This window comes from Rhea americana, unplaced genomic scaffold, assembly GCF_003343005.1.
Source record: "Rhea americana isolate MKP2758 unplaced genomic scaffold, rheAme1 scaffold_163, whole genome shotgun sequence".
Lineage (NCBI taxonomy): Eukaryota > Metazoa > Chordata > Aves > Rheiformes > Rheidae > Rhea > Rhea americana.
This window is the reverse complement of record NW_028185739.1, coordinates 213,796-240,632: the sequence shown is the minus strand read 5'-3', so window position 1 is coordinate 240,632 and position 26,837 is coordinate 213,796. Positions and strand designations below refer to the sequence as shown.

General features: G+C 63.2%; 1 protein-coding gene across 3 annotated transcripts; it reads right to left on the bottom strand.

Moving 5' to 3' along the window:
• Positions 1-6: 6 nt before the first annotated feature.
• Positions 7-21,186, bottom strand: SOX13 (SRY-box transcription factor 13). 3 transcript variants are annotated; one of them, XM_085300343.1, is made up of 14 exons: positions 21,168-21,186; positions 6,637-6,838; positions 6,348-6,453; positions 6,046-6,132; positions 5,461-5,633; positions 4,602-4,670; positions 4,330-4,444; positions 4,156-4,238; positions 3,915-4,074; positions 3,535-3,644; positions 3,270-3,366; positions 2,649-2,792; positions 484-700; positions 7-362 (listed from the first exon to the last, which is right to left on the bottom strand). In XM_085300343.1, exons 2-14 carry the CDS (start codon positions 6,835-6,837, stop codon positions 86-88), a joined length of 1,839 nt encoding a protein of 612 aa, XP_085156469.1. In that variant the 5' UTR covers position 6,838; positions 21,168-21,186; the 3' UTR covers positions 7-85. The 3 variants fall into 3 exon arrangements, with proteins under 3 accessions (XP_085156469.1, XP_085156471.1, XP_085156470.1); XM_085300345.1 differs by lacking the exon at positions 21,168-21,186 and having other exon boundaries at positions 502-700; positions 6,637-7,324; XM_085300344.1 differs by lacking the exon at positions 21,168-21,186 and having other exon boundaries at positions 4,330-4,441; positions 6,637-7,323.
• Positions 21,187-26,837: the final 5,651 nt, after the last annotated feature.

Genomic DNA, 26,837 nt, shown 5'->3' with positions numbered 1-26,837 from the left:
CTCCGCCTCGCTTAGCCCGGACGCGGGGCTGCACCGAGCTCTGCCCGGCGGGAGCCCGCTGCTGCCCGCTCCGGCCGCGCAGCCCTCAGTCCGTCAGCACCACCAGCTCGCCGTCGCTCTTGTCCTCGCCCTCCGAGTCCTCCTCCTCGCTGTAGCGGTACGCCTCGCCGTCCGCCACCGAGTGCCCGTCCTCGCCGTCCCCGTCCTTGAGGCTGCGCGTGTTGACGATGACGGGCATGTTGGGGTCCGCGGCGCGGGGCAGGTAGTGCTCCACGAGCGGCGGCGCCAGCTGCACGCCCACCGCCCGCGGGTACAGCACGTCCGAGGCGGCGGCGGCGGCGGGCAGCTGGCTGCCCGGGGGCCTGCGGGACAGGGGAACGCAGTCACCGGCCGGCCCCCCCGCCCCGCCGCCGCCGGGGACGCCCGCCTGGAGTGCGGCACGGGCGCCCCGGCCCGCGTGGACCCAAGGAAGGGGCGCGTTACCCTATCAAGTAGCCCTGCCTGGCGTCCTGCCGCCGGTTCCTCATCAGCGCCTTGTACTCGCCCACGCGGAGCCGCTTCCCCTCCACGATGCACGTGCGCTTGGGCCGCGGCTTGTACTTGTAGTCGGGGTATTTCTCCAGGTGCTGCCGGCTCAGCCGGGCCTGCTCCTCGTAGTACGGCTGCTTCTCCTGGTTCGTCATGGACTTCCACCGGGAGCCTGCGCGGAGAGCGCCCGCGGGGCACGCTCACCTCCTGCCGCCGCTTGCCCCCGGGCCGCCTGCTGCAGCGCTGCCCCCGGGCCCCCAACATCCCCCCGCACGAGCGGGATTAACGCACGCACAATTAGCTACGCAAACACCGGCCGAATTTGCATGCAGCCGGGAGGCCCCGCGGCCTCGACCGGCCCGGGAGACGCGCTGCGGTCCCAGGCGCCACGGGGCGCCCAGGCGGGACCCCGCACCGCAGCTAGCAGCACCTTCCCGCGGGGCCGGGAGCGGGTCCCTCCCCGACCTTCCCGGGTCACCTCTCCGGCCAGGGCTGTCGCTTCTGTGCCCTCTCCAAGGTATGGGAGCAGGTGCTGCAGCTAAAATAGCCCGTGCCGCCATGTGACTCGCATTCCCCCGGCGGTGACCTTCATCGCCATCCCCGCCAGCACCCGCCGCAGGGCGCAGCGCAGCGCGTGCCGGCCCGCGCYGCCGGGGCTCGCAGCCGGCTGGGCAGGCGCTCTGCGTCCTCCGAGCGTGGCCCAGCTCCCCCCACCCCAAGGGAGCGCCGGCTCCAGCACCCGCACCACGAGAAAGCCATCGCTCCTGGCATCCCGGGGAAACTGAGGCACGCGAACAGCCACCCGCAGCGCCTGGGCTGCGTCCTCCCCCCATGCATTTGACCACTCGCCCTCGTGCTGGCTCAGACCCAGATTTTCGGGAGCTGCTTCTCGTGCAGGCAGAGCACACAGGAGCTGAAACTCCCCAGCCCGGGCTAGTGTCGCCTCTGGACCGCTCGTGCACAGGTATCACCTGCTAAACTTGCATTCCTTGAGCAGAAACCAGCTCAGGCTCCCCAGGCAAGAATCGTGCTAGCTATTTAAAGCTGTAGACACCTACGATGAGAGCAACCAGCACACCACAGAGCGCCTGCTCCTGGATGCCCCAGTCCTGTCGGCTGCAAGATGGAAACGGCACAGATCCTGCCAGCACGATTCATGGGGAAATGTTCTGTTTCTTCTTTAAAATGCTGAAATGAGTCTGAGGCTGAACAAGGCGCGTCTGCTGGAGGGAACCCACCGAACCCCTGCATTGTGCCCCTGTACGCTTGTTCCCAGTCCTCTGGACAGGGTTTTTGGAGACCATGCTGCCCTCTTTTAACAGCTAGAGGGGTTGTGCGAGGCCAGGGTGCAATGGCCGTGCTATGTACAACCACAGCCGAGGCGAAGGGCTGGTGGGACAGAGCTGTTGCAGAATCACCATCCTCAGAAGGGTGCAAGACACAGCCACATGGGGCCCGTGGTGTTACAGACACTCAAAAGAGCTGAAAACCTGCATCACACCAGGCCGATGGGAACAGAGCGGCTGAAGATCAGCTGAGCACAGAGGGGATGTGAGGTTCAGGGCAGCCAAGAGCAGGGTCCTACAGATGCAAGGCTTTGGTAGGTTTACGTGAGATGATGACAAGAAAACTCAAGGCCTGAACTTCCAAGAGAGGAGGAAAGAGCATCCTCATAGGGAGAGTATGCTTTGGAGGATGGTGAGCCCAGCTTCTGGTTCAAATCCTGTCTCCTAGGGGGAAAGTCTGCTCTCCCATTAAAGCAGTGCTGGGCTCTGCACCCCGGCTGGGAGGTTATTGGCCAGAGAAGGAATCTGCCCTGAAGGCCTTCTGGCTGAGGCTTTGCTGAGTGAGCTGGAGATGGTACTCAAGCCTTGTTTGTGCAAGGGGCCACATGCTCCGAATCCTGCTGATGCCCCAGGGCAGAAGAGTGCCTTGTGCTGTTTAGATGATGCCTTCTTCTGTCTCGTTCCCTGTCCTCCATATAACTCAAGCTGGGAGCCAAACTGAGCTCTGGCCTCACGCCTGGGAGGCTCAGGATCATCTCAAAGAAGAGTGGGAGCAGCAAGGAAGGTGGGGCCAGCTGAGTGGAGTAGACCATGCACTGCTGTGGGACAACTTACCTAGGATCTTGCTGATGCTGGAGTTGTGCATGTCTGGGAAGGCCTGCAAAATCTTCCGTCTCTCGTCCTTCGCCCACACCATGAAAGCATTCATGGGCCGCTTTATGTGGTTGTTGTTTCTGGACTCAGGGAAGTGCCGTGAGCCTGCAAAGGGGAGAGTGAGAAAGGCTGAGACCAAAGATGAAATGCAGAAACCAACAGGAAGGAGCAAACAGCAGCCCCCAATGCAGAGTGAGAACTTTAAACTTGCAGCAAAGTCATGCACTGTGCTAGGCTCTTCCCATAGACCTTCAAATGCTGCATGGGCAAAACTCAGAGAGAAACACCCAAGCATTTGCTAACTTCAGGAGCATGCATGTTAGCATCCCCAAAGGGCTATTTTAGGGCCAACAAATCTGTTGATTTTCATAAATTTGGAGTTCTTAGATCCTTTAGGAAAAGAAATTGGCTTCAGCTAGGGAGCCACGGGGTCTCAGCTGCTGAAAATAGAGCTTTTGTGGCCTTGTATTAGATATTCACAGACCAAGAGACAACTTTGAGTAGACGCTAAGAAATGCAGGTTGTGGATTACATTGTGGTGCTCTTAGCTTCTCTTGTGCTCAGGCCCTGTGCTGTCCTTACCATCCATCTCACAGGTTAACAAGGCCTCGTCCAGCCTGTGGGCAGGGGTCTCCTCCATCCGCTCTTTTCCTGGGGAAGAATCGATCCCAATGTGGTCCTGAAAGAGAGCAGAGGGGCATCTACTGCCAGGCAGGGGCAGGTCAGAGCTGGGGTGCCTGAGCAGATGCTAAGAGGGGAACCTTCCCATCGATAGAGACCCTGAGTGTGGCCACTACTGGGGGGGTAAGGTGAGATAAATCACAACYGTACAGCAGGTTTTGCTCACCTTTCGGTAGGGGTTACTCAGKGACCCCTCTATGGCCCCGCTGTGGCCGTGCAGCAGCTGCCGTGCATCCTGGATTGCTTTGGTGATAGCATCGCCTTCGCCCAGGAACCCTGGTGACAAACCAGCATGGTGCCTTTGTCAGCATCAGCACCTCCAAAACCTCCCCAGAGCACCCAGTCCCACCCCAGCAATCACAACAGGAGCTGCTTGGCCCTTTGGGGAGACACAGAGCAGCAAGGTGGCTTCTGTCCACTAAGGATACCCCCAGGTAGCAGAGATGTCTCCTGTCTAAGGGAGGTGGAACCGGCCAGAAGAGGAATCGGCCCTGGAGCTGGCAGCCAGGGGAGTGTCCATCAATGAAGGTGTGTTAGGGTACCCACCCAAAGGCAGGTTGGAAGGGCTCGTCTGTAGGTCCCTCGCGGTCCCGTGACTAGGAGTGAGGGATTGGCARCTGTTCAGCTTCAAGCTGGGTGAACTGGAGGCACTGGGGAGGTCAGAGCCTTTGGGTTTGGCCGTCAGGTTCAGCGGCTGCGAGGTTTCCTGCGGAGGAGAGAAGGGAGGGTGAAGCACAAGCGCGCAGGACCCTGGCTTCTGGTGCAGAGGGGCAGTTTGGGGCTGTACCTGCATCTGGAGGTGGCCCGAGCCACTGGCCCTCTTCAGCGTAGGAGGAGGGGGGCTGTGCAGCAGCTGCACGGGGTAATCCACTGCAGGGAGGAGAACGGGAGAGCCGTTGTGGGAGACCGCAGGGCTCGGGCAGCCCAGCCCTCAGCCCCGGGACCTGGGAACCCGTCTCACCTGGCTTGCAAGGGATAGGCTGGATGGGCAGAGCTAACTGGGAGTCCGGAGTCACGGGGAGAGGCTGGTGGCTGGGGGTGAAGGCAGGAATCATGACATAGGGCATGTTGACCTGCTGGAGGGAAGACAGGGGAGAAGCAGAGAGACCGGATAACTGTTGAGGGACGTGGCAGGGTGTGCACCCCCCTTGCCTGGCCCAGACGCGAGCCAGGCGCACAGGCTGCAGCTGCCCGGTGCTGGGGGTGTCCCAGGGAGGCGGCCCCCACCTGTACCTGGATCTGCTGCTGCAGCAGGTTGATTTTGTGCTGCTGCTGGATGAGCTGCTGTTGCTGCTTCGCGATCTGGCGGAAGGGGAGACAAAGGAGCTAAGTAGCAGTAACAGCACCGTGAAGCAGGGCACCTGCTCTGCTGGGGGGCTCGCAAGCGGCTCCCAGGGACCCCGCTGGGGCTACGGGCCAGCACAAGTGGCCTGGCACCGGCTCAGCAGGGACCACCGCTCTGCAGAGACTCCCAAGGGTTACGGGCAAGCTCTGCTTGGCGAGTTTATCTCGTGCCCCAGGGGCACATCTGAGCCACRTCTGAGCCACCTCGAGAAGCAGAGGGAGAGAGAAACAAGGGCTGGAGGGATGATGCTTCACCCCACACCCCGACATGTGCCTGGGGACATCATCTTTGCACATAGTGCCACAGGGGCTGCTGGATAGAAAAAAAAAGGATGTTCAAGAGCAAAGGAGAGAAGGACTGGGGAAAGACCCGGTGTGGTTTAATTATTTTAGAGAGCAATTCCCATYGCCTGGGACAGCCCCACCTGTACACACAGAAAGGGACTAGACAGCTATGACTTGGAGACTCTTGGTACCACGGAGCAAAACGGGAAGTCTTTGGGATGGGCAAGGGAGAGTACAGAAAAGGGAAAGGTTTCCGGAGTGGCTGAGGAAGTCTGGGCGTGCCTGATACCAAAGCCACCCTCCCACCATTTCCAGGGGGCCTCCGTGCTCTTGCACCAGCAACCAGCAGCACCGCCTGCCAAAGGCATCCACCAAAGGGTGCATGGTCCTGACACCCGGCTCCCCCCGAGCAGGCTGCCCACAGGGATGGGCTGCAGTGGTGGGGAAGGCAGCGGGCACCCACCTGCTCTTGCTGCTGCCGTGCCAGCTCCATCTGCTGCTGCTGCTTCTCAAAGAGCATCGCTGCCATGTTCTTCTGCTCCGAGTGGGCTGTCAGGAGCTGGTCCCGGAGTGTGGACAGCTGGTTGATCATAACGAGTAACTGGAGCTCTTTCTCTGCCAGGCTCTCCTGGGTTCCTGGGCCAAGGAAGCAGCCAAGCAGCTACTGGTCAGGGGCTCATGAGYGGGCGAACACCGTCCCGACTGCAGGAGGGTGCTTGTGGGTGATGCATCRCCAAGGGAGTGCTAACTTGAGAGCAGGATGTGAAGGCCCTGATGAGCTCAGGGAAGGGCTGGTGAACCTTCCTGCTTCAGCAGTCTGGGCAGTCACAGGCAAGTCCTTGCAAACTTTTATCAGTGATAACCCCCCAATGTCAAATTAAATGAATGTTTTGTTAAAATCCTACACATTTTGATTAAATATGCAAAATTACAGCCACATTTCCCCTCCTGCTAGCCCAGGAAACACAGTGTTTCCAGCCCAGCATGTTCAGGSACAAAGAGCAAAAAGGAGGGCGGTGGAGGTGGGCAGCAAAGCGCTGAGGCTCACCTTTCACTTCTTTGGACTCCATGGTGTTTCGGCCCAGCAGCCGCTCTTTCCAGTCACTGGACAGTAATTTCTCAATGGTTGGCATAACTGTTGCCGTCGGCACGCAGCGGGAGGCAGCCCGGCAGAGCCGGGGAGAGGAAAGCTCGGTGAGGACAGCTTGCAGCTTTGCRCCACGAAGCAGGATGGATGTTCCCATCCCGCAGAGCAGCGCTTCGCAAAAACGCTGCGAGGCCCAAAGCAAGCCCCAGGGAGCGGGGAGGTCTGTCCCGGGGGTCTCCGGGGCGCTCAGAAACMTTTCTTACCCTCTTTTAGGTTTCTGTTGAAGTCCAGCTTCTCCTGGCTGCTGACGGCAGGCTCGAAGGCAGAGCGCCTGGACTCCTGGGCATCGCTGGCCGGCGAGCAGGACTCCTGCGGCACACAAAGCGCGACTTACTAGGGGGTGGCAGTGCAGAAAGGCTGCAGCGCTTGAGGTCCTCCCGGGTGCAGAACGCTTCCGAAGCGGYGCGATGCCCGCAGCGGGCATCTCCRGCGGCGCAGGGAGACCCCGGCTCCGCGGGCGCGAGGAAGGGAGCGCGCGGAGCCCGGACCCACCTGCGGCAGGGCCTGGGGGTCGGTGCCCTCTCTCGGCGGCGGCCCCGGCAAGTCGCTGGCGCGGGGCTCGGCGCTCGGGGCAGCCCCCGGCGGGGACTCGTAGCAGCCCTCCTTCTTCTCCTCCGTCTTGATGGTGCAGTTCACCATGCTGCTGGCTCCATCGAGGTCCAGGTGGGGAGAAACGGGGCTCCTCATGGACATCCTGCGGGGCCGGCAGGGCCGTTAGCAGAGCCGCGGGGTGCCCCTGCGCCCCCCAAGGTGACAGGCACCCCCTTTCCCAGCCCTCGCTCCCGGTTGGCAGGGCACTGGTGTTGCCCTCCACCACGGTGCCCTCATCGTTCCCGGCTTCCCGAGCTTGGCTTTTCATAGCTTAGCCACGGAAAACAAACCCGGCGCACCTCCTTTCTCCAGGCCACCATGGGAACAGAGTGCTAAACAGAGCCTCGAGGCAAACCCACCTAAAAGCACGAGATTTAGGGCAAATGCAAGCGTGTGCCTTTGCGCTTCGTCTAACAGCCCGCGGGAGAGGAACCCGAGACGCGCCAGGACTTGGCCGCGGTCAACGCACGGCATCAGAGCCCCGCGCTGAACCCGAGCCCCCGGGCGGCCCCGGCTCCGGCTCGCGAGCCGGCCGTGCCTCGAAAGCCTGCGGGACGGCAGGCAGGTTTCCTGTTCCAAAGGGAAGTGGAAATCCTGGCCCCGCTAAACAATGCCTGGGATTTCAACCAGAATCGCTCCTGTGGGAGCCCCCGGCGCGTCTCGGAGCTGGGACCGGCCACGCCAGGGCCAGGCGAGGGGCCGGAGCGGGGCACGGGGCCGTCAGGGCAGCGAGCCAACGTGCATCACGGCAAGGGGAGCGGGCACGTCCGAGGGGGCAGAGATGCTCTGCTAGCAGGGATTTCTCCCTGCACTGGCCACCGAGCCTCCCGCGGCACGGCACGGATGGGAACCAACATCGCCCTCGCCGCGCCGGCCTTTCCGGGCRGAAAATGGGCAGCGAAGGAACCGATTTACGCTGGCACGTAAAGGAGGCAGGAGCCGGGCAGCAGGACCAGCCGGACCGCGGGGGCCGCCGGGGTGGGCTGGGGGCGGCRGGGACCCCCCCGCGCTGGGCAGCTCCGCTCCCGGGGACCCCCCGAAAACGGGAGCGAGGGGGGCGGGCGCCGGGCCCGGCCGGCGGGAGCAGCGCCCGGCTCGGGGCAGCAATTACATAACAAACAAAACCCGGCTCAAGCTGCGAATTAATCAAACGGCTGAAAATAAAACCTTCCTCTCAGGAACTTCAAACAAAAGAAACGAAAACAACGAGGCGGCCGGGTAGTGCAAAGCCAGGGCTGCGCGCAGGGGACAAAAGGAAGTGGAACAATAGGGTGTTGGACAAAAGCAATAAAGCCAAGGGAAGTGTGACAGCTCCACAATGGGGCACGGGCGCGCCGGGGTTTCTGATCTTAGCGGGGCTTTTTTTTAATCCCAGTTCCCTGCCCTTCGCTGGAGAAACGGGTGTGCTTTGCAGGCCGCGGGGCTTCCTCCGGGCCGGCGCAGCGGTGGCAGCGGCGGCAGCAGCCGGGCCGCGGCGTCCTGCCCGTGCCCGCGCCGCGCCGCTCGTGGAAACACGCCGCGGCCCCGGGGCGGAAACGGACACGTTTGGCAGCGAAACGGCCGTGGCCGGGAGCCAGCGGGAAGCCTCGTCTCGCGCCGCCGGCAGGGCTCGCACCCCGCGAGCTGCCCACGCGCCCCGCGCTGCCTCCCAGCAGGGGAAACTGAGGCACGAAAAGCCACGCGGGCACCGTGCCCCCGGCGCCTCCGCAGCTCGGTGGCAGGAATAAACCCAGGAGCTTGGTTGAGAAGTTCAGGGCTTTGCTGGTGGCCCAGCACCTTTCAAAGGCAAAAAAAAATCCCCCCGCTGCTCAACGTGCTCGTGCCCGGGCGGCTGCGGCTGGCAGCGGCCGCTTTGCTGCGCGCTCCGGGCAGGACCTGACCCAAACTGGGGCTGCCCCCCGGGACGCTCGGGGCATGGGGTGGGGGGCAGCAACGTGCTCCGGCGTCCTCCCCTTCCAGCGGGAATGGCCCGTTTCCGCCGGTGGGCCCGCGGGCTGAGGTTTTGGGGTGGCGGCAGCTTTTCTTTCTGAACTAGTACCCCGGAACGGCACATCCTGCAATTCTCCCCGCGCGCTGTGCCACCCTTCCTGGCTGCGAGCCGACCCTCCCTCCCCTGTTCGTGCTGCAGCGGAGAGGCTCCAAATGCTGGGGGCAGAGCCGCCAACAYCCCCCCACCCTGCCCCAGCACCGCGCGACCAGGGCACCTGCGACCTCCCGCCCCCCCCAAGCCTCTGGTGCACCCAGAGCCTCTCCGTGCCCGGCGGCAGGGAAACGCTCTCCCCGGCTGCTGCAAGGAGGCTCCTGCTCCTGGTGCCCGGCGCAGAGCACTGGGAAGGAGCCCAGAGCGTGGGGGAGGTAAAGCAACACACCCTCGCGCGACACCTTCGTCCCAGACCCTGGCCCTGCGAGGACGCTGGCTTTTCACACCCCAGCACCGCAAGTCGTTGCGGCCCCGGAAGCGACACGGGCGCCCACGAGCCCGGCGCCGGGGGCCGCTCGCTTCCGCAGCGGCACGAGGCCGGCCGCGACCTTGCTTTCCGCACGCAGCACGTGGCTTTGCAGAGAAGGTCGCTGCAGGCAACACCCACCTGCACGGAGCGCTCGGAGCAAGGGCCAAGAAAAGCCTGTGCCACCGGCTGGACCTGTCCTTCCCCTTCGCAGACACCGCAGGTATTCACCGAAAACCCTGCCGCAAGGAAGAGGCTCTCGGCGGCCCGGGCCGCTCCGGGGGAAGCCCGCAAGCGAGCTGCTCTCGCCTGGGTTCCCCGAAGCCGCGGCAGAGTTTCTGCCAGGGGCTCAGGCAGGGATGCAGCGCCCGCACCGGGGTGACCTGAAACCCAAGCGCTGGYGAAAGTATCGCAGAGTGCAGTGAGGGCAGAAAGCCACAACCACGCAAACTCTCCCGAGCAGCCAGCGCGCGAGGAAGAGCCATAAAGAAGATCCAATTAAGGCAATCGCAGTTACRTTTTACAGCAGCAATTCCAGCCTCGGTCGTCTCAAGAGAAAGAAAGGGCAGAAGTGCGGGTTCGGGGCTTGTTCCTGCACGGTGCGGGTGCTAATCGCGCCCTGCGCCCAGGGGCCAATCCTGCCGCACAGACGGGCGGAGAGGGTGGCATTTAAGCATCCTTGCGTTTGCAAAAGCCACACTTTGATGCTGCAGCATTTGTGGCCCCCCGCCCCCCCCGTAGCCCCTCGAGAGCGGGCAGAGGAAAAAATAAGACACACACAGGTTTTCTTCTTCCATAAAGGGCCCGAGGAATCCCCGCTGGCCACCAGGAGAGACAATAGCCCGTCTCCTGCCAGACGAGCAGGCCGCTTTCCTGCTAGACTTGGAATGTCCTTTTGGGGCTCTTTCCAAGCGTTTCCGCCCAGCGTGCCTTCGCACATAAAAGAATAGATGGCTTCCTCCGCTTCGTGCCCGCGGAGGGATGTCCAGGGAGAGCCGCGCCGAAGGGCCCCCGGCGCGGGGCAAGGTCACGAGGTTGCCAGCCCGCCCGGCTGGGCGCGCGGCCGCGAGCAGCCCGCGTGGCGTGCTCGAAATGCAGCTCGGATGCGTACGGAAGAAGAGGCGACGACCTCGAAGCTCGTGGTTTCCGGACTCCGGGCTCGTGATGCAGCGCTGGGATTTCAGTGCGCCTGCGGCTGAGCACCGAGCCCTTCGCCCCGGGGCTCGTCTGCACCCTGCTACCGYGCTGCCGTAGCAGCAAAGCAGGCGCAGCACCGCGGGGCTCAGCGCCAAGCTGCCCTAAGCACCAGCCCCATACGGAGACAGGCCCGGCGAAGCGCCGGTGGCCGGGTCTGCGCCCCCGTGCACGAGCCTGCACCCAGCCCCGTGTCTCTTGCAAGACACCGACAAACTCGTGCCCCCCCCCCGAACTCATCAGCCCCAGCCGACGGGGAGCTCGTTCCTGCAGGCAGCTGAGATGGCAAACAGGGGGAYGGTTGGGCTGGCAAGGGAAGGGGGGGTGGAGCAGGGACACCCCAGCAGAACACCTTTAGGTGCAGGATCCTCTGAACCGCCGTTTTCCTGAGCTGGGCTTGCAGGATTTTCAATCCAAACCAGCAGAAACTTCTTGGCGCTATCCTCATCCCCACCTGCCCAGGGCAGCCCAAACCCCGGAGACAGAAAAGCAGACGGCACGGCCTGAKTTACTGCTGCTTGTGCAAACCTGGCTGAATTTGCAGCTGCGACACGGAGTGGCTGGCTGGGAGAACATACACATTTTCAGTGGGATAAAAAAAGAAAGTAAAACACCTTTGTACGAAAAACATCTGCGTTTTTCAACAAGCTCCAGTTTGCAGATCTGGCTGTAGGAACCAAGGGCATCTTGCTACGGGCATAGGAATTTATAAGCCTGGCTCTGCGCTTTAGAGGATGCTTGTGTCATGCCACGGTCAAGTCTCACGAAAGCTATTTGAAACAACACATATTGGAGCCTTGGGCTTTTCCCGGGACAAATGGGAAACCGCCAGGAGCCCCAAACGGCAAGAGAGCTGCCAGGCTGCTGCTCTGCCGCWGAGCGACCCTCGGACCCGGCTGCCCCTCCGCGCCCGACAAGACCTGGGATCGCAGGCAAGAGCTCTCGCTTCAGGGAGAGCCGGGATTTCCYGCGGTCCGAGCGGAACAGGCCGGTCTGCCTCCAGCCATCAGTTCCCAGGATTGCGGCCCAAAGGCAGTGCCCACCCCGGCCCTCCCGCCCCCGGATCTGGGGCTCGAACACCCCCAAATCCGTGCGCCCGGGGCCGTGCCGGGGCTGGCCCCACCGGCGGTCACACCTCCGGAAACGTCCCACGCGTCGGAGCCAGGCGGTGACGCTGCCGGGAGAGCATCAGCATCACGGAAACTCCCGGGAGTGGGCCACCCCCTCACCGCCCCGCTGCGAGCGGTCCCCGAGCCCCCTAATCGCCCCCCGCCTCCCCCTTTCTCCAGCCGGCCCGGGACTGTGCCTGTGCCCCCGCGGCGAGGAAGGATCTTGGGGATCCCTTCGCCTCTTTGYAAGGAGGAAGAGTTGCTATTTCCACAGCTCCAGCATTGCCACGCTATGACTCTTTGAGGGGGGGAAAAAATACCATTGCTGCTCCATCTGCTGAGATGAAAACTAGAAATGGAGGGTTCCTATTACTGCACGGAAGATTGGTCAGCAGCAAAATTCAACCCTAAAGCAATTATGACCAACTCAAATAGCATTCACTAATTCTCTCCAAAAATCCAACCTACCTTCTTCGAAGGCCTCTAGGCCTTATCTAGTATTGCTAATTAAATGCATATCTCTCTGATGCATGCCAGCAGAGGAACCCTTCGGAGGTTCACGGGAAAAATCTAATCAGCCGTGCTATTCAAAACTTGGGAGGAGAGAAAAAGAAAGTGTTAATCACTAAATTCACTTAAGAATTTACACTTGCAAGACAGGGAGAAAAGAATTAATTCCAAGGCTGTGGCAGAGGGGAAGAAAAGGACCTGGGCTGCTTAACCAAAGGACTGTATCTCCACCATCTCTCTTGCACACACCCGTCTATGGTCCCAGCTTTGTGTAAACTGTCTGCGAGCACTGAAAAGCTGCGTAGCGCTAAGCTAGAGCAGATTTAGTCCTTAGCGGGAGAAAYGCTGTACTCGGAGACTCACATCCTGCTTTTCTAAAAGAGGCTTATGGAATATTTTCGCTTAACTAAATCAAACTCAGCCTCTTCCCAGTGCTTGCACCCTTCCCCGGCCACGGCCCGTCAGTGCAAGGCCGTCCCGCGCGGAGGATCCGCCGGCGCCTGGYGGAAACCCCGCGGCTCGGCTAGCACTCCCGCACCGAGCCGGCCCCGGGAGCGTGCCGCGAGTCTCCCGGGGAGCAACGGGCTCTGCCACCAGGACGACGGGCGTCCGGGGCTGCCCGAGGCACGGAGCCCAGGGAAAAGCAGGTTTTGCAGGAGGGGGAAGCTGCTGCAGAGCCTCCCGCGCGGCGGAGACTGGGAACGGCCGCGGCACCGGCCTGGCCAGGCGGGATGCTCCGGGTGGGAACGCTACGGTGAAAACGTCTCCAGCGAGAACGGTGAGGGACAGAGACGCACCAAGCACAGCGACAAAACCCTCATATTCTGGCTGGGTCCTCGAGCCCGCTCCAGCCCGCTCGGCATGCGTTTAAGCAGGCCACTGCCCCTAACGGCCCCTCTCTTACTAACAGTTTCCAATTTACTGCTAATTCGGGTTTCACGGGGGTTCTGACATTTCAGCTTGCTCCGGTTGCTTATGAGCTGGCAGAGGGACGCTTTCCGGTCTTGGCGTACGGGATTACTCAGCGGCCGGCTCTGCGCCCGCGCGCGTCGCCCGCCCGGAGGAGACGGCCCGCCGGGCGCTCACCGCGGCCGGAGCCGTGCTGCGCGCTTCTTGCCGGGACGCGGACGAAACGAGCCGCCGCTGCCCGACCAGCGGTTTTATAACCGTAATGAAACCAAACCCAGCGAGGCGGCTGGGTCCTTCCCCGGGTGTAAACTGGCACAGGTCCACCGCCTTCACAGCCCTGACCCAAACAGGCTTTTCCTTTACTGGGATGAGTGATAGGAGGGTTTTAAGCAGGGGAAAAATTAAACCGAACATCAGGTGGAACTTCCTGATGGTGAGATTTATTAGCGTAGGAATGATCTCATCGGGGAAGCGGAGGAAACTCCATCCACTCGCGCTGGAATTATTGAGAACGGTGCAAAGCCCCGAGGAGCGAGGCGTGGGGAACAAGCCCACGCGACCGCCCACGCGACGCCGGGCACCGCACGGGACCCATCTCCCGGCCTCAGCRGGCTGCTTTGGCCAACAAGACGCATCAATAAGGGAAAAAAAGAGAATCCGAACCTCCCCGCACAGGTCACAGCTTTGCATGGCCGAGGGCGGCGGCGGCACCTCCTCGGGGCATGCCGCCAGCAGCGTGCCGCCCCGCAGCGCCCTGGCAGCGGCTCTTTGCCGTTTACCGAGCCCTTACGAGCTCCTGAACCAGCAGCAAGGCGCCAGTCCATGTGCTCAGTGCCGGCCTGGAGGGAGCCGGTCGAATCCAGCCCTTAGCAAAATCTCAAAAAAGCAGTAAAACTGCTTTCTGAGAAGGTTACGGGAGCGCAGAGCACAGTCCAGCTTCGCCCCACGAAGACACGCGGCTTGGGAAGAGCAAGGTGAAAGCGCAGGGGAAAGGGCAGAAGCTTCCCCCGCCTCCTCCTCCACTGCCTTTCCTTTCTTCACCTTTTTTTCTGCATCAATTTTTATTTTTTAATCAAGTTCCACACCAATTTCTCGCCTCTCAGAAGCCTTTGCCTGGCTGGTTGCAGGCAGCGGGGAAACAGCAGCAAAACCGGCTCTGAGAGCTGCTGAGCTTTTCCCGGGTACCCAGGGGACRCCGGCCGGATCAGGCTCCCGGCCCCACCGACGCCGGCAGCGGCTGCCGATCCCGGGTGTCCGGGGCGGTGCCGAGGTCCTCAGAGCCGCTCCAGCGCCCGGGGGCCCTGCAACCCCCCCACCCCGTCCCACCCACCTTCCCCGCGACCCTCCGTAAGGGCACGGGCAGGCTCCACCGCGCCGCTCTCCCCCTCTGCAAATTGCATCACTGCGCAGCGAGGGATCAATTATGGATAAAAAATTATAAAAGAAGCCTCAGAGCAAACAAACGAAACCCGCTGCGGTAAAGGGAGGCGAGGGCGGCCGGCGGAGCCGGGGCAGGAGGGACCAGCCGGCGACTTACCCGGCGGAGCGGCCGGCGCCGGCTCTCGCGGCTCCCTCCTTTTCTCCGCCGCTCTGTCCTGCCCTCGCCGCGAGCAGCCCTGCGGCTTACCCGAGCGGCGGCTCTCCAGGGAGTTTTTGTGCGACTTCACGCACTCAGCGTTTCCAGGCACTGCGGGGGGCACGTTTGACTCGGCTCGCTCGTAAACAGTACTTTCCTATCGCATGATGGAGGGACCGAGACATTTGACCCTTTTCCTCTCCTGCTCTGCGTTTATAGGAAAAAAAAAAAGACATTTAACTAATCTGATCTGATAGCTATCTGCCCCCGACGCACCTTTGAGACCGAAAGGTGCCGGGAGGGGCAGCGAGCGCAGCGCGCTCGTTCGGCGCGCCGGATGCGTGGGACAGGGCGTCAGGTGAGGTCTGCAGCGAACGCGGCCGCTCTTCCGGCCCGAGGGACGCGCCAGCGGTCCGCGCCGCGGTGGCCCGGGGCTCCCGCGCCGCCGGCCGCTTCCTCGGAGCCTCCGCCGGGAAGGGAAGGGCAGCGCCGCTGCCGCCGCGGTGCCCGCCGCCCCCTCGCCTCCGCGGCCGCGGAGCCGCTTCCCAGCCGCGGCCTCCCCGGGAGATGCTCCCACGGGTGCAGCCCCCGCCCCAGCACCACCAGCCCTCATTGCCCTTCTCGTAGCATTTTACACCTCCTCCAAAGCCATTTTTTTTCCAGCAGCTGCCTCCAGGCTTGRGGCGACCTCCCCACTCAGTGGCCCTATTTGCTCTTTCCAACCTCCCCCTTCTTTTTTTTTCCCACCAATTTTTTTTTTTTCCAGAAGAGCTGGGTGCACGCGTGAGCCCCAAAGGGGACACGGGCGCCCCGGCGAATCCGAACTCAGCCCCCCGGAGCCCAGGGCGACTTCCGAACGCAGYGCGGCTCTGTGCATTTCCGCCGCCGGCGCCTGGCCGCATCGCTTCTCCCCCCGAACTTGCCACGAACCCCGGAAGTATCAAAAGCGGTCGTTTCGCACGGTTTTCTAAACTGCAGCAAGAAAGTCCGTATAGCGGAGCAGAGCCCCCGCCAGCTGCTTACTTGGGAAAGGCGGGAGGCGGAAAGGCTCCGCGGAGCCGCTTCCCCCCGCCCAGCTGCCGCCCGCCGAGAGCGCGCTGCGCCGCTCCGGGGCCGGGCTCGAGGCCGCGTCCCAGCTGCTGGGGCCAGTTGACATTTTCGGAGCAGATTTTTTTGCTGGCGCGGCAGGAGCTGCTCCGCGGTTGCGGGGTGCAATGGTCAACTTTCCTCTGGAGGATGGGGGAGCCTCGAGCGGTCCTGCTCCGYGCCAGCAGCTCGCCATCATCCGCCCCAGGCCATCACAGACTCACCCACAGCAGCCCTGAGCGCCGCTCTGCTGCGTCTCGCGCGCCGAGAAGAGGCCGGCTGGCTACGCGCGGATGAAGGCCCCCGAGGGAAACGCTTTTGGCCTGGCTTCGCCCCTCACTAGCGCACGTTGCGCTCACTCTGCYGGCGTTACCCCTGCTTCGCGGCGGGGACTCGGGTCCTCGCGCTCACGAGGCCGCTCGGTCCCGTCCGGCCGCTGCTCTGCATCCCGCAGAGCAGCCAGGGCATCCTCCGGCGCCGGGGCAGGACCCGCAGCCGCGGCCCCGGCCACCTCCGGCACCGGGGCAGGACCCGCAGCCGCGGCCCCAGCCACCTCCGGCGCCGGGGCAGGACCCGCAGCCGCGGCCCCGGCCACCACTCACGCGGGCAGCGCTGATGGGCTCGTTTGCAGATAACGAAGCGGCAGGAGGGAGCCGGGGGTCCGGCTCATGCCATTTTTATCACTACCGTCGCTGYGGTTGGGGGAGCCGCTCAGCTCCCAAGCAAGCTTCCAGCTTTTGTTCAAAGGAAAAACATTGTTTTTTTTCCCCCAGTAGGACTCAGCGGAGCCGAAGTGACCTGCCTATCAGTTCCTCCTGCGAGATATCGGGTTCCCCCACCCCGGGAATGGCACGGATACGGAGCGGGGGGAAGACGAAGGGCATTTCCTCAGCACAGACCCATCTGCACCAACCGCCCCTGGCCCGGGCCAGGCAGCGGCACCAGGGCTTCAGCGCTGGCACCGGYGCTCCAGCGCCTGCCACGGGCCGGTGCGAGCCCCTGCACGGGACCGGGTCGGGCCGGGGCGCCCCGGGGCTGCCGGGAGGGCGCTTCGCGGCTCCACGGCCGCAGCCCCAGGCAGCGGATGTCACCGGCCGAGCACCTCGCAGCGGGCAGGAAGGAAAACCGTGCCACCGTCCCGCCGGGCTTGCTAAACCACAATAAAACCTGCCTCTCTGCAGAAGCACAAGGATCCAGCCGACGCTAGAACCAGCCTTGCATTTCCACCGTCCCTTCCCTGCTCCCCAGCCTGGACCAGGCGCACTTTTTAAAAGCATTCCTGGCACTGGTCTTACCGTCTCCAAAGGGGGATGCCCGAGCCCAGCTCATCACTAGGAGCCTGGCAGCTAGCAGTGCTCCTGCTAGCTCCCCTTGCAAGGGGGGATTCGGTGGCCCCCGGCCAGCCCGGGGGCGCGGGGAAGCGCCTGTGCACCCTGCAGCGCGCGCCGGCGCACAAGGGGCTCTTTGTGCCCGTGCGGCTCCCGCGGCACCTGTTTGCCCCCTCCGTCCCACTCCCCCGTGTATCCTTATTTACCCTCGTATCCCCAGGCCYGCTCCCAAGGGCCCTGGCAGCTCCTCCGCCCATGTGCCCGGCCCCGGCGCGGCACCGCGGGGGGCAGGCACACTTGCGCGCACATGCACGCCAGTTGTCCGCTTTGGGGCGGGTGGGGGACGCGGGCGGGCAGGAGCTGCTTTGCAGGGCACGGGCCAGCCTGGATGAGGACGCTGCCGGCATCGGCATTCCCCACTCCAGTTCCCGGGAYGGACCCACAACGCAATGCAAGGCAGCAAGGGGGACTGGGCACAAAGGCTGGTATTAAATTATTGTATTATATACCAAAAGCCAGTGTCGCACCCCAACACCCAAATCGCAGGCTGAGAACCGCCACGGAAAGCAAATATTACACTGCCTTGTGCACGCAGCAGCTAGCACAGGTTCGGATCCTCCGCAGCCGCAGCCCTCAGCTCAGCCCTTCGGCTCCGGAAGGCGCCCGTGTCATGGCAAGGAAGCAGCAGGGCCGACTCCAGCCCGGCTGCCTCATCCGCACGGGAATTCCCCCGCGGAGCTGCCGCGGGACAGACGCGCGCGGGACGGCAGCGCCCGCACCGCAGGGACCTCCGCGTCCGCGCGCCCTCCTGCGCAGCGAGCCGCGGGCTCCGCGCACCACCACCGCCGCAGCCCCGGGACTCCCTTTCCTGCCGGGAGAGCAAGGTAGAACAATAGGGCCGAGCTGCCATTGTTCCCGAGAGCAGGCGGGCAGGGCGGCGGCACCCCCAGCCCGAGCGCCGCGGGGCAGCCGAAGCCCCCGCGTGCCGCTGGCGGTGCCCGTGAGCACTTCCACCAGCCTGTCTGTATTTCTGTYCTTTCGCGCCAGCCCAGCTCAGAATAGCCCCGTTTTGCAACAAAAAGGAGGCTCAGACACCCCCATTGCTCTCGCTGCTACCCCACATCTCTTTGCTGTATTGATTTATAACCTCACCAACCTTCCTCCCAACAGACAAGGAAGTGTCTTAGCCGCCTTCACCAGTCAGAGTTAAAAAATAACGACTCAGGCCAGCAGATTTTGGCCTGGGCGAGTGAGTGTCCACGGGGCTCTTGCAGGCTGCTTCAAGGATGAGCCACATTATCTTCTTCCTCCCCAATAAGACACCCGGGGGGATGCGATGGGGGAGGGCACCCGGCCGCTGAAGCCACTAGACTGCATCTTTTATAACGGTCACATGCCTAAAGCAGGCCTGGACGGTAATGGAGCATTAAATTATGGAAAGGCAGAATTTCAAATATTTCAGATCCATCTCCCCATTTGCATTCTTCAGCTAAACGGCTGCGAGCAGGAGCAGGACAAGGAGGGCAGGGAAGGGAGCCTCCCGCTATTGCAATGCTTGCAGAAGTAGCTTTCCCCTTGAAAAACAACGTGCTTAAACTAAGAGCAGCTGCTAAACCGTCCTAGGTCCGGGGGGCTGCTCTCGGTGCTCGCAGGAGAAGGGGACAAGGCTGTTTCAGCAGTGCCCTTAATGTTATGCTTCACTTTATGTGTGTGCTTAAGCCGCTGCATCAGCAAGATTTATATAAACGCTGTGTTAAAGCAGATTCACACCACGTCCCTCCCTCCTTTACGCCCCGTGCAAACAGCCGGGACGCTGCTATCCCGCAGCCCTGTCCGCTCGGCCGCCCGCTCCTGCCGAGCCGCGGCACCCGGGCAGACCAAGGGCTGTTGTTCGGGGCTGGACCGGCTCCAGCGTGGGACATATGGTCCAGCAGGTGGATAAAGCGCAGCGGAGGAGGAGGGCGGGATTCCAAACAGCAAAATTTCCAATTCCCACTTTTCCAAAGGTTGACACCTTTGACTCTGCCTGCTGGAAATGGCAGCAGGGCTCCAAACCCGTGCACTGCTCAGCCCCGCACCAGCAGGGTCCCGCAATTAGAAGCTCATTTGAGCATGGGACACGGCCTGGATGGAGATACCGGTGCACAGGCCTCACTGAAGTCAGCGGCAAAGTATACAGAAAGGAGCAGATTTGGCTCCTGGAGTTATTCTCCGAATGGAGCAGAGCAGGGTAAAAAGCACCAAGGTATTTTCTGGCAGAATTGTTGTAAGCTGCACTAATTTATTTCCCTTTTGTGTGTTCTTCTCTGAGCTCAAAGTGGGTGGAAACTGGTGATGCATCAYGTAAAACTTTTGAGTTTCCCGAATCTTCCTCACTGCAGCATAATGAAATCAAAACCTCGCAAGTTGGTGAAAAATAAACAAACAAGCAATAAAATAGAATAGCCCTGCACGGCTTGTCAGGAGTCACGCTGCCCGGGACCCTGCCGGGGGGGTGCCCCAGCCCCGGCCGCGGCGTTTCCGGGCTCTCCCTCCCGAGCCCTACGCCAGCCCTCTGCCAGGSCAAGCTGGGAGCAGGCAGGCAAAAGGACGCAGCTCTGACAAACTAGTGTTTCCTAAGGCAAACATAAATTTTCCATCGGCAGTTCCCGGCTGGTAGTGATGCTACGCGCAGCAACACGGCCACAYGACAGGAGAACAAAAGAGTCAAGCGGCCTTTCTCCACCTCATTCCCCAGCGCAGCATCTCCGGCAGCAGGTAGCAACTGCTCTGCCTGAGTGTGGCTTTATTTTTTTTTCAATGAATGCATTTTTTTTTTTAGGAAAATAAACAGCATGCATTTCATTAGCACGGCTGGGAACTTCCAGGGTGTAAAATCAGAGCAGAGATGCACTGACGGCGGGTCGGTACCATCAGCCACAACCGCCCGTTAAGGGTTGTCTCTCAGGTARTAAAAGCCTTTCTGATTTCTGCAATTACGCAGGCACACACGAAGCAAGTTGAACACGAATCCGTGCTAAGCRTTTGCAGTGGAATAAAGCTGGAGCAGCCAGGAATGTCGGTTCGCAGCGGGATGGCAAGCGGACGCACGGGCCACCGGCTCGCAGGGCTTCCTGCCAGCGCCGAGGGACCGAACGCGCGACTCCGCCGGGTCTCGAGAGCAGCAGAGCCGCAGGCCCCTGCCGCACCAACCTGCTCGAACCACACCAAGCTCCTGCAAAGTTTCTTTGGTTTTAAGTACGGGAACGGGAGACATCACGGAGCAGCCGCAACTTCGCCAGTGGAAGCGGAGGTGTAGGAGCAACGCGTGCCGCTCAGCTCCCGTGGCACGGAGAGCAAAGCCTTGGCACCCGCAGGCCACCCGCAACGGTCAGCCGAACCACCCCACACTCGCCAGCGGGCTTCAGAAGCTCCGAGGCAGCGGGGCCRCGCCGCCCCGAGGACGGGCCGGCCCTTGGCCCCGCCGGCCCCGCGCTTCGAGGGCCACCCGCCGTGGCYGTGCAACCCCGTCGGCACCAGGCCAGCAGCCCCCGCCTCGCTTCCCCGCTGCCAGACCCAGACGCTCACCTTGAGAGCGGGAAACGAGCTCCGCAGCCTGCTACAGGTTCCCGGAGCGGCCACTGCCCACCTTCCCCGGAGCCGCCTGCAGCACCAGTCCCCGCTGCTCGGCCCCAGCAAGTCCCGTTCCAGGAAGGCCACGGGCTGCAAGCGCTCCGGGAGCCCATCAGCAAGCAGCTAATGTAAAAATAAACCCTCTGAAAGGCTAGATTTACTGTGCTTCTGCCGCTGTGCTCCCTGCATGGGCAGAAAACCCTTCCTCTGCATCTCGTGAACGAAATCAAAACCCCTGCAGCAAATAACAAGTTTACGATCCTGCTCCATCCTCGCTCCTTACCCCCGTGCCAGAGCACAGCTCCCCGGGCAAAGCCGTTCAAAAGGGACATTTCGGCAGAGGGACAAAAAGTCCAGCTATTCCCCCTTCTCCCCCCCAGGCCWTCTTGCCCTCCCCCGTGCTGGCTGGAACAAAGTTTGCTTGTCAGGAGGACTTTCYGGAGGGGGTGGTTTGGGTGTGCAGATTTGGCAAGGGTAAAAAAAGTAACAGCATGCGGGGCATGCCGGCGTAGGTAACCCGAAGAGACGGCGCTGAGCGCTCTGCTCGAGCCCRGGAAAACGCGCCCAGCACCTCCAGCGCCGTCGCCCGGAGCGCCTTCCTCCGCAAACCAGTTTAGCAGGAGATAATGTATTTTTAAAAGTTGGTGATCTCTGTTCCTACCTATCAGGCTGCTAGGAAGGGAATTCACCTCCTGCGCAAGATGCCAAGTCAGATCCCCAGGGAGGGAGAACCACGGCGCGAGCCCCGAGCCGAGGAGCGAGCGGCGCCCGCAGCAACTCGCCGCTCCAGCCACTGCTTCGCCATTCGTAGGAAAGTGAAACAAATAAACAGCACAAAGGGAGATGCTGGTAAAAACGTGTCGGTAGCAAATGGGTTTAGAAAAAAAAAATGTCCTTAGCCTGCCCACGTTTGTCAAAGGACACCAGCTATTTTTAACACAAAGGCTTTGAAATCACCAGCTTTCAAAAAAATACGGTCTCAGTGTCAACCGAATGGATTCTGAATGAAATTAAATTGAACTAAAAGGAAATTGCATGAATTACAAACGCAAGTTATTGGCTCAGGAGAGGAGTAACTGAGGGACTGAGGGATATTATCTGGTCTGTGCTACGGAGAAAATTGCATTAGCTGAGCTAATGGTCCTTTTTCACTCCTAAAATCTATTACTCCAAATTTGCTTTGGAAGTCAAGTGTTTCCCGTACTGAAGGTACCTCTAAAGATGTTAACAGCGACTTGAACAACCATCCGTCACTGGCAAAGAAATCCCTGCATAAAATACTGGAAATCACTAGGCTGAGGTGGATATAAGCAAGCTTTCCATTTATTTGCACAATCCACGTGAAAAACCTCTCATTTATTGCTCCCGCGGCAGGATGTCTTTTGGTTTCCCTCGGCCACAGCTGCTCCTTTAACTTTGTTGCTGTTTAACTCCTGAGCACCCTGCGAGGTGCCCGCGGGGGAGCCCCGGCCCCAGCGGCTCACCCCCGCGGTGGCTCAGGTGCTCCCCGATCAGCAGTGGTCACCGGAGCGGGTCACCGCACCCCCTCCCCCGGGGTCCCCCCGCCGCCGCCACCCTGCCGCAGCACTGCCAGGGTGCGAGACGACCCGCTGCATCCCACCAGAGCGGACCGCAGAAGTCCCGCTGCCGGGGAGGCTCCCGGCTGCCAAAGCTCCCGGCGAGCGGCAGGTCCTCGGCTTTGGCCCCCAGCTGCTGAAACGGGGTCAGAAACGCCCCGACGCGGAGCGGGTAGGACCCGCCACCGCTGCCGAGGGAGGCACGGTTTCAGCAACAAGCTTTGCCCGTTATTCAGTTCCTGCAAGCGGCATAGTTCGGCACTGACTCCGCTACCCAAGTCGCTCTCTGGCAGCGCATTATCGGAATGGTGTTGCTGCAATTTATTAAACCCCCAAGCCCTGTTAGACACACAAGCATCTGCGCGCAGCATTGCCAGCAAGTTTTCCTGCCCGGACCCTGCGGCGTCTTTTCCTACGGGAGTGTCGAAATGCTGCTCCCCGGGGGAGCGCGGGAGGTGACGCTGTCATGGGGGAGAGAAATCGCCTCTGCCCTCCGAGCGCTCCCCGAAACACCGGCGAGGGCAGCGGCGAGGGCACAGCTCACTCGTCCTGCAGCGCCGCAGGGGACGAGGGCTGCCCCCCCCGACTGCTCCCAATCCCCCCCCCCCCACGTGTGCAAACCTTGCAGACACGCGTGTGCGCTGCGGTGAGCGGGCACTGGATGCCGGGGCACCGTGCCCGTGCATGGCGCGTGCCGGTCTACACTGTCCGTGCGTCCGGCGGGGGGACAGTGTCCGTCTGCTAACAGTGGCAGAGGGTGGCCCTCGGGGCCTCCACCCTACATCCCGTTGTCCCCACATCCCCGTCCCAGACCGCCCGGTGAGACCGTGCCCCGCTCGTAAGAAACCCAACGGGCAGCGGGGACGTGGGGACAGGAGCCACCTTAACCCGGGGGCAGAGGGAAGGGGTGAGAGACCTCGCCTGGCGGGTGGCCGGGGGGTGCCTAGGGGGTAACCCTTTGGTGCAGGGGTCGGGGGGTGGCTCGAGGGTTAACCCCTCGCATGCCGCCGCTCTCCCCCGCCGCGGGCTCGGCTGCCGGGGGCTCTCGGAGGAGTTTTCAGCCCCTCAACTTCGCAGCGGGGATGGGGCTGTGCGGGGAAGGGCCCTGCGCTTCTCTTGTCCCCTTGGGCTTCTCCTCCCTAAGCAGAGGGGCTTTGGGCACGGGGGGGGGCCCTGCCAGGCCACCGCCAACCCCCGGCGCAGCCCAGCGCTGCCCGGCCGCCATCGGGACGGGACGACGCTCCCCCTCCGCGGCCGCGGCCCCTCGCCGGGGCCGGGGTCGGGGCCGCGCCCCCTCCCCGTGCCCGTGCCCCCGCCGCCGCCGAGCGCGGCTCAGGTCCGCTCCATGTCCCCGGCGCCTCCGCTGGGAGCTGCCCCGGCGCCGGGGAGGGAGAGAGGGAGCGAGGAGGAGGAGGCGGAGGAGGAGGAGGAGGAGGAGGAGGAGGAGGAGGGCCGCCCGTCCAGCCAGCCAGCAGCCGGCTCCGGGGCGGCCCCTGCGCTCCGTCCCCTCCTTCCCGCAGCCGCTGCCCCGCCGGGGGACCCACGCGTGACGCCGCCGCCAGCTCCAGCCTGTCCTGCGGCAGGGCCGAGACGCCCCCAAAGGCAGAGGCAMGGCCTGGGGCCAGCCCCCCGCCCTGGCGGACACCCGCTGTGAGCCCCCCCAGCTTCCCTGTCCCGGACGGGACGAGCAGCCCTCCCGCAGCACTCAGACCCCACACTGCCCTTGGAGGCTGGAGGTGCAGCCTCCCCCCACGCTGCCTCCAAAGGCTCTGACTTCTCCCCACATGTCCAGAGAGGGGGCTCGGTTTCTCCCCAGTGTCTCCTGCTCACTCCCCACCCAAGCTGTGCCAGGAGCCCTGTGCCCGGGAATGTCTCCTTCCCRCCGGATGGCAGCAGCTGTGGCCCCACATGCCCCCCAGCTCCGCAGGRATGGGGCAGGGGCAGGCAGCGCTCGGGCTCAGGGGCCTCGCCGGCTCCCAGCTTGCCGCATCCCAGCAGGATGCTCTCCCAGGCTTGTTTCGCCGTGTTGCAGTGGGTTGCACCAAAGCAGCCCAACGTAATTCCTCGGGATGGACTGGCAAGCGGGCCGGCTCGCGGAGCGCACGGCCCGCACGGCAGGAGYGGAGTCCCCAAAGCGCGGCTGAGCGTCCTCGTGGCACGCCATGCCCAACGAGAGGCCCCGAAAGCCCTGCTCACGGCCTCTTCTCCTCCCGTCACCCTGGTTTTTCTGCTCCTTCGCCCGTGCCGGATCCTCGTGGGAGACGACGTACCCACGGAGCACAGAGCAGGCAGCCGCAGCGCTGCCTCCCAGCCAGGCGCACAGCGTGGCCGCGGGTCCATTCGGACAACCCTGCCCGGGAGCCTGGTCCCGGCCGAACGCTCGTAGGTGCGAACGAGAGGGGACGACGGGCCGCGAGGGGCCGGCGGGAGCCCGGCAGGACCGCGGCTGCCCTGGCGGGAGAGGGGAGCCCAGCGCCCGGAGCTCGCCCCGCGCGCTGCCCGGCGCGCAGGAAACACCGCCACCGGCCTTCCCAAAGGAAAACACGCTTCACTGGGAGCAAAGTGATGCGCCGGCTGGAGCTGCAAGGGGTTTTGTTTGCAAACAACCTTGTTGGCAAACATTTTATCCTGACTTGTAAAATCTTTAAAATATTATGTCAACATTGAAGGGAAACTGTTTACATTTCACCAAAGGGAAAATTCCCATTGACTTGGAGCAGTTTCCTCCCCCCTCATCGTGTTGTTCCATGGGAATTTTTTTTTTCAAACACTGTTTTCATCCAGTCCCAGGACTAGAAAACAACAACAGCTCAAGCTCTTGGGACTCCGGTCCAGTTCCCACTCAGCTGGGACAACCCTGGTCGCCAAGAGGCCAAGTGCTGACCTGGAAAACTGGCCTTCCGGAGGCATGGAGGCGCCAGCATCCCATACCCGCCCCGGCACCGGGAGCAGCCCCTYGCCCTGCGAAGCGTCGGCCGTGCTGCTGTCGCATAGAAACGAGGCAGCCGCAAAGTCCCAGGCAGGCTGCGAGCACCGAGGGCAGGGCGCAGCGCGACGGGCAACGCAGAAGCAGTCTGGGGGAGCTTCCCATCTGGGATCTTCTCCAGAAGATTAAACACCAAACGCAACAGCGTTTGGAGGCAAAAGGCGGCAAGTGGTCAGCACCCGCAGACGCCCGGGCCCTGAGGAGCCCTGTGCCAAACGTTCCCGTTTCAGAGAGGGGGAAACGGAGCGCTGGCGGGGAGAGTGCGTTCCCAGGGCCGTGCAGCGAGCCGCGCGCTGGCAGCAGGGCCGGAGGCGCCGGCAGCTCGGCCCCAYGGCCCCTCTGCCGCCGCCGCCCTGGCCCGGAGAAGGGAGAGGGGGCACCGGGCGGCCGCCGGCCCCTCCGTGGCCACCGACAGCTCCCGGCCGCGGCGCCGCGCGGGAGGCCCCAGGGGCTCATGCGGGTGAGCCGGCGGGCGTGCGAAGCGGCCACCCCGCGTTCCCGTGCCTCCGACCACCCCGCTGAGCCTCCTTGCATGGCGCAGGGAGGAGGAGGAGGAAGAGGAAGAGCARCCCCCCCCCCCAGCCAGACAGGCGACACTGAACAAAGGGGCCGAGGGCCCCCCCCCCCAAAAGAGGCCAGCGGTTTTGTTCGGGTCGTCATAGCAACAGCCTGGCCACCACTTTCACTTTCCTTTCCTCCCCCCCCTCCCACACCGGTGGCCGTGGTGGCCTTCCCGGCCACCCGGGGCCCCGCAGCATCCCACCGCCCGCCTGGGGTGCTCGGCACGCCCGGGCACCCAGCATCGCCCCCGGCGCCGGGGCTGCCCGGGCGCGGGACGGGGGCCAGCGGTGCCCGGGGGTGGGGGCCTGTCCCCTGCTCCCCACACCCTGCCGTTGCCCTCGGCAGGAGGAAGCCGGTACAATGGGCGGAGGGGGCAGGAAAGCCGGCGGGGGCAAAGATGCCGGCRGCGGCGGAGCTGGGGGGCACGGCGCGGGAAGGACCGGCCGGCGCTCGCCTTCCTTTTCCCAAGCCCCCCGCCCTGGCGCGGAGCCCGCGGGGTCCCTCCGGCCGCAGCGGCAACGCCGCCGGCTTTGTGCCGGCTGCGCGTCCCGGCCTCCCGATCGCAGGATACCGTTGCCTGAGTCATGGAAATGGCTCAGACAATGGCTTGGCCCCTTTATAACTGGCYGGAGGGGGCAAAGCAGGGCGAGCAGATCCGACGTGGCTTCCTGCGCGGAAGCGGGCCCATTGTCTGGGAACGGGCATGTGCTCTGCTCCTCGCCAGCCTGGGAAAGCCGCAGCRCCGCCGCCACCAGCAGCTCCCAAACCCCTCGCTCCTCCGGTGAAAATCTTCGGAAGAAGCAGATGGAAGCGCTGCCGTGGCCCCGGAGGTCACGGCCGCGTGCCCAGCGGGGCTGTTAATCCGGCAGACGGCTGAGCTGGCCCGGGCTGCCGTGGTGGCAGCGTCCCTTGGGAGCAGGGTGCTCCTGTGCGACAAAACAGGAATACGCTGCTTTCCAGTGGTGCTGGGCGAGCATTGGCCCTGGGGGTGCTCAGCACCCCGGAAAGGCCACCCTGAGCTCTCGGGCGAGCCGAGCTGGGGCAAGGACAGCGCGGGGAGGGATTGCACTAGCCTGGGGAGGCGTGGGGGGCCTCGGCGATCTGCAGAGAGGGCAGACGAGGTCCCAGGCACCCGCACCGCTCTCCTCCGGACCTGCCCCACGCCCGCGGCAGGAGGGCGGCCGCTGCCGCGGCCCCGTCCGCCGGC